Here is a 6852-nt window from a genome sequence, read left to right on the forward strand (position 1 = left end):
TTATTTATTTATTTTTATAGATATTAATTACGAATGAGTTTTAATTTTTTTTTTACAATTAATTTTATACAATATTAGTCGTTAATTATTATTATTATTATTATTAATCAAAAATGATTTACAAGCAAAATATTTTATAGATAAAAATTGATTTTTTTTTGTATATAAATATAAAGTCTCCCTCTTTTTTTTTTTTTAAGTTTTACTTTTATTATTATTATTATTTTCATAAAAAATTTTATTAAAAAAGAGAGAGAGAGAGAGAGAGAGAGGGATTTGATTGATGATTTATTTTTATTTATTTATTTATATTAATAAGTAAAAATTTAAATTATTTAGAAAAAATTTCTTTTTTTAGTTTCGGACTTAAATTTACAAACAATTTATTTAAAAAATTTTTTTTTTTTTGTTATTAATTATAAAATATTAATAAAATTTAATTTTTTAATAAATTACACAAAACGAGTTTTGACAAAAATCAATAATAATAATAATGATAACAAAATTTATTATTATTATTATTATTAAATATACAATTTAAAAATCTTTATTTGATAAATTTAAAAGAATTATCAAACAATAAAAAATTATTATTTATTTATTTATTTAAATATTTAAATTTTATTTTATTTATTTGTTAGAAGATTTTTACAAAAAAATTTAACATTATTATTATTATTATTATTATTATGTATAAGGAAATATTATAAATTTTTTTTTTTTTTTTATGCAAAAAAATATATATATGCAAGATTCGAAGTAAATTTTTTTTGTAAAAACAAAGCCGACAAAGGCGGCATTTAAAAAAAAAAAAAAATTGTAAATTTTTAATAACAACAAATTTTTTACTTTTAGGCGTTTTTATTAAAGAAAAACAAAAAACCCTGTGAAAGGAGAGACAAAGTTAGTTATACAAGTAAAAAAAAAAATTTTTATGAATCGATGAGAACGTGCCAACGACAAATTTGTTCTCCTTTAGCATCTCTCATATCGTTCCAGTGTGACAATTCTTCTTCTCCAGAACTTTTAAGACCCATGCTAAACCAACCGACCATTTCTTTTCTTTTCATGCTTCTTTTCATGTACACGGATATCATGAGCGTGACATCGGGTAATTGAAATAAAGCAACCTGTAAAAAAAAAAAAAACATTTCGATTTATTTATTTATTTATTTTAATAAAATTTTTTTTTTTTTTTTTTTTTTAGGTTGGACCGACTGATTACCTGAAACATAAAAAGTTCTTTAAATAGTGGATTGGGTTGCCCTCTTCTTATCGATGTTTTACACCGTGTTATTTCTCTTCCCGTGCTGCTGATTAAACTTAACCTGATATAAGTATCAGATATTTTAGGCATTGTTGGATTTCTATAAGCACCGCAAAGACTAAAATGACTTCCTTTAACTATTTCGACGGAAAGTCTTCCTGTTGTTCCATTATATGCAAGGCCAATTAATAATTCAGATACTCCACCGTGTTGCATAGAATGTGAGGAACTTGTACTGTCGCTACGTGTTAAACTTTTTAAATCAGGCGACGAAGAATTTAACTGTGATTTTTCAGGGTAATCCCCCCCCCAAAAAAAAAAAAAATTATTATTATTATTGTTTTTTAAAAATGATTTTTTAAACACAAAAAAAAAAAGGAAATTTAAACCTTAAACTTACCGTTATGTTTGCTCTAGGTTCGAGTACCAACCACATATTTGTTTCTAATTCTAAATTCATCGTGGCAAAACTCACGACGCATTCACCAATCATTCTTTCTCGTCGCATTCTTTCACAACCGTAAAGTCTAAATCTCACTCCCATACTATTAACATCCTCTGAAGAAAGAGAAAGAATTTAAAGGATTAAGGTATCGACAACATTGTATTATTCTGTCGGATCACGTACCTGGATTAATTCGATGCAATAAAAAACTTTCCATGAATTGTGGATTTTCTCCACTTCTAATTTTAGATTTGTGCTTTTGTTTTTTACTTGGCAGCATCAATAATCGAACCTGAAAAACATTTTTTTTTTTTTTATGTTTTTATTTATAGATCGATCAGGTTTGATTTTGTGATATATTGTTATGAACCTGAGTGTGCGTTGCTCCTCCGCGATCTTTGCTCGGAATATCTCTCGCTTGCAATACATGAATTGTCATTTTTCTCATGGGAGCATCGTATGCAAAGGCAACTTCTAAACATCCACACGTTGATATCGGTATGTTTTCATGATCTTCAAATTCACTTTGAAGATCAGTAACATCGAATATTTCCTATTTAAAAAAAGAAAATTGAATTTGATATATATATAAATTAAAATAATTTTTTTCATTTCAGGTATCTTACTTACATCAATATTATTATTTCCGTTAACGTTTTCATCTACATTCAAAACGTTTGATTCTGACAAAGAAATACTTTGATAAGGAGTTATTTCTTCTTCTACAGGAACTTCTTGTGCTATTTTCCGACATTTATTGCTTCCTCCGCTGCTTCTACTATCTCGATGACGAAGAGCTTTGTCTTTCGGTACTTCTTCTTCCCCGCTTGTCGTACTACAACTCGACGATGGAGAACTACCCGTACCTACTTTTCCCTTTTCGGCTAATGAAATAAGGTTTTGACCTTTGACATTATGCTGCGAGAAAAAGGTACCATCTATAAGAAAAAAAAAAAAAAAAAGGTAAATTAAACTGTGATGATGATAATAATAATTCTATATAATTATTAGTGATTGATTGAAATTTTTTTTATAATGTTAGAAATTTGAAGTCATTCTCACCGATTATTATTATTATTATTATTATTATTATTATTATTTATATCGAGGGGTTTTTTTTTTTTTTTTGTTCCAAATAAAATTTCAAATTCCTTTGAGAGTTTATATAAGAGATTTGTTTACGGAAATGGCCGTAAATGAAAATTATAAACAATAATAATGGCGGAACGAAATGAAACAAAATTCAAAATGAAACCCCTTCGGTTAAAAATTTAAAAATTTTTGGGCAAAAAAAAATTTAAATTTTTTTTTTATGCCTAAAATTTTAATAAAAATTTCAATTTTTATTTTAAGGGATGCCCGCAACACATTTCGGAACAAAATTTTTACAAAGTCAAAACGTAATAATAAAGGATCATCATCATCATCATCATCATAATCCACCGGTTATTGTTAAAACCAAGTGCAAACGTGTAAGGAGACCAACGTCTTCAGCATCCATTGAAAATTTAATCGAATCGAAAAGATGTAAAAAAAATTTAACAACGGATCGTTGTTCCATAAAATCTCTACGTCACGATTATTATACATTTTCAAGAAAATCCGATGGAAAATATAAATTAGAAAAAAAAATAAGTTTAACAAATATAAAGTCAACGAATCAAAACAATAACACTAATAATATTAATAATAATAATAATAGTAGTAGTAGTGATAGTAGTAGTAGTAGTAGTAGTAGTATTAGTAGTAACGAAAACAACAACAACAACAATAATAATAATAACAAAAACAAAAATAAACAAAAAGACAAAAAAATTTTTTATTCTAATTTATCATCGTCGTCGTCGTCGTCGTCGTCGAAGAAAGAATTGAACGCTTTGTTAGAAAATGTGAACATATCGAACGATATTAAATGTTGGATAAATACGTTACCACAAGAACTCATCCTTAAAATATTTAGTTATCTTCCTCTGGGATTACTTTTACACACTATTCCAAACGTATGTAAAAAATGGGAAATATTAGCAATGGACTGGACGCTATGGAAAACGGTTGAAAATCTCACGATAAGAAACATGGTGATAAGCACTAATAAATTGAGGACATTGTTACGAACGATTCCAAAATTAAAAACACTGGAATTGATATTGAGGTTTGTGTCAATTTGTTTTTCCAAATTTCAAAAGAAACCTGACGAAGAAACCTGTTTTTGTTTGTTTTTTTTTTTTTTTTTTTCAGGAACGACACGGAAGAATTATTACAAGAACTCGTGGATTCTCATCAAAATTTAGAAGTACTCAAATTGGATCGTTGCTATCGTTCGACTCTACAAATGAACATACTCTCTCAAACTGTGACATCCGTTTTGGAATATTGTCCCAAATTGAAAACCGTCATGATGACGGACACGTATTTTCACAGTAAAAGTTTTTATCAATGTTTGGCGAGAAAATTTAGAGATATCGAAAGGATAAGCGTGTCGTGCACGACGAAATCCGAAATGGATATTTTTATGGAAAATTTAAAACAAAACGTTTCCGATGTGGAATTTCAAAAGGTTCCAATGATGGGAAGAGCGGAAAATAAACAAATTTATTGGGGTCCCATATTGGGTCTCGTCATACGACCCATACCCACATCGCCTTTTCACCGACAGTATAATCACAATAATTATCCAACTTACGCTTTTTAAATTGAAAAAAGAAACGAAGAAAACCAAAAAAAAAAAAAACTATTTCGTTGATAGTAATAATAATAATAATGATAATGATAATAATCGATATTCGTTTTTTTTTTGTTTACGTTAATTGATTGATTTTTCACGTCTTTATCAACTGGAGAAATGTTTTTAATTAAAAAAAAAAAAGGTTATAATAAATACAATGTTTGTCACTTGGAATAATAATTTTTTTTACATATATATATATATATTTAATTAATATGATTTTATAAATTTATTATTATTATTATTTTTGTTAAAGGGATTTACAAAAAAGTATTCGAAATCGATAGCGTCGTAATCAAAAAAAAAAAAAAACATGGCGTACAATTGTAATTTTTCTCTCTCGTTGAGTTACAAACAATTCACGACGTCGTCATCATCATCATCATCATCATTATCATGATTCTCACGTATAGATAAAATGGCGGAAAGGGTGAAGAAGAAATAATAATAAAAAAAAAAAACTCACCGTAATTTTTAATTTTATTAGCTTTTAATATTGTTTCATCACAGCAAACCAAAGGAAAACTTCGCAAATCTATGAGGCACCATTTTTTATTGATGTAAAGGAAAAAAACCAAAAAGGCGAATATAATAATGACGGCTGCTCCAAAAACTGTCGTGACTTCAACGGCCACTGCAAATAATAATAATAATAATGATTAAATAATTGTAAAAAGAAATCATTAATTAGAAAGAAAAATCATTAAAATAAAAAATAAAAATGGCTGCCAATGGTTAAATATTAGGTATATTTATATTATTAATTTATATTTATTTAATATATTATATATATTATTTTATTTATTAATAAATTATGTTCCCATTTATGTAAATTGTAATGAATGAAAGGGGAAAAATGCAAAAGGGCCGTAGACTAAAAAAAAAAAAAATAATAATAATAATAATTGTATAAATAATTTTTTTTATTTAAAAAAAAAAAAAGAAAAAAAATATTTAATTTAATTTATTAAAAATGATAAATCTATGGTAATTTATGATAATCGTTTATTATTATTATCATTTATAAAAAAAAAAATTAATTTATTTAATGTAAATAATAATAATAATATAAATTTTAAAAAGAACTTGTGTGACGTCACGTTAAGAAACTTTGTTTATTATTGATTAAAAAAAAATTTATTTTAATAAATTAATTAATAATAATTTTTTTTTTTTTTTTACAGAGCAGAAGAAAATTATTGATGAATAATAAAATGCAAGGTTATTATTTATTATAAAAAAAAGGAAATTTTCCGGGAAATCCAATCATTCAATTTACAATAATAATAATAATAACGATGGGAAAATTGATTTTTTTGTTTTCAATCGATTCGAAGGAGTTGTAATAAAGGATAAAGAAAAGAAATTTTTTTTTTTTATATTTCGTGCACGTAAACGAACGAAAATAAGAAGAGGGAAAGCAGAAGAAAAAAGGGGAAAAACGTGACAGTTTTCTTTTATCGATACCTTAAAAAAAAAAAAATTACACACGTACGTACAAACATATATTTTAAAAAAATAAAATTTTCCAAATTCAATTTATTAAATATTATTATTATTATTATTATTATTATTATTATTATTATTATTATTATTATTATTATTATTATTATTATTATTATTATTATTATTATTATTATTATTACTATTATTATTATTATTATTATTATTATTATTATTTTGTTTCTATTAAATTAATTAAAATGGAGTTTTCTTTCGTGCGTATTTTTTTTTTTTTTTTTAATATTATTAATTATTAATAAAATTTTATTAATAAATAAATAAATAAAATTTCAGGTCAAATATTTATATGTTACGACGACCTCGGTGCAGTGCAGAAAACTTGTGAACGCTCCCTGACAAAAAAAAAAAAAAAAATAGGTCGAATCTCCAACAAAGACCTCTTCCTCGATCGAGAAAGAGAGAGAGAGAGAGAGAGAGAGAGAGAGAAGGAGAGAGAAAGAGAGAGTGAGAGAGAGAAAACGACCCATAAAAACCATTTCGAGACATCGCGCCATTGCTCGATCAACGTATTTTTAATTTTTTTTTTTTTTATATTTGCGTTTTTTTTTTCTTTTTTTTTTTTAAAATTAATTTTAATAAAATTATTATTTTCGTTTCAGGTAATTTTACGAGCATGCACGCACACACACACGTACGTATGTACGCACGCACGCACACGCGCACGCACGATTTTTTCACTCCTTCCTTCCTTTTCAGCAAAAGGGAATTCGAGGAAATCCAGAAAAAAAAAAATGAAAAAATTTGTAAAATTGCGTGCGTATACAAGTACGCGCGGATTCGTATGTGTGTGCGTGCGTGTGCGTGCGTGCGTGTACGTGCGTGCGTCGTTCAATTTGTTGTTGTTGTTGGTAAATCGATTAGACAGTCTCGTGACTACTCGTGATGGTGACC

At 26.0% G+C, this 6852-nt stretch overlaps 2 protein-coding genes across 2 annotated transcripts; one reads left to right on the top strand and one right to left on the bottom strand.

Moving 5' to 3' along the window:
* Positions 1-932: 932 nt before the first annotated feature.
* Positions 933-3273, bottom strand: Phum_PHUM514860 (synaptotagmin-14, putative; the record flags this gene model as incomplete). Its single annotated transcript, XM_002431136.1, has 7 exons — positions 933-1130; positions 1226-1549; positions 1668-1825; positions 1896-2004; positions 2083-2265; positions 2343-2650; positions 3183-3273. The coding sequence occupies 7 exons, from the start codon at positions 3271-3273 to the stop codon at positions 933-935; spliced, it is 1371 nt and encodes a 456-aa protein (XP_002431181.1).
* Positions 3274-3739: 466 nt separating this feature from the next.
* Positions 3740-4404, top strand: Phum_PHUM514870 (uncharacterized protein; the record flags this gene model as incomplete). The annotated part of the gene is made up of 2 exons (XM_002431137.1): positions 3740-3864; positions 3951-4404. 2 exons carry the CDS (start codon positions 3740-3742, stop codon positions 4402-4404), a joined length of 579 nt encoding a protein of 192 aa, XP_002431182.1.
* Between the last annotated feature and the right edge of the window lie 2448 nt (positions 4405-6852).

Source organism: Pediculus humanus, genomic scaffold (genome assembly GCF_000006295.1).
Source record: "Pediculus humanus corporis 1103172108281 genomic scaffold, whole genome shotgun sequence".
Classification (NCBI taxonomy): domain Eukaryota; kingdom Metazoa; phylum Arthropoda; class Insecta; order Psocodea; family Pediculidae; genus Pediculus; species Pediculus humanus.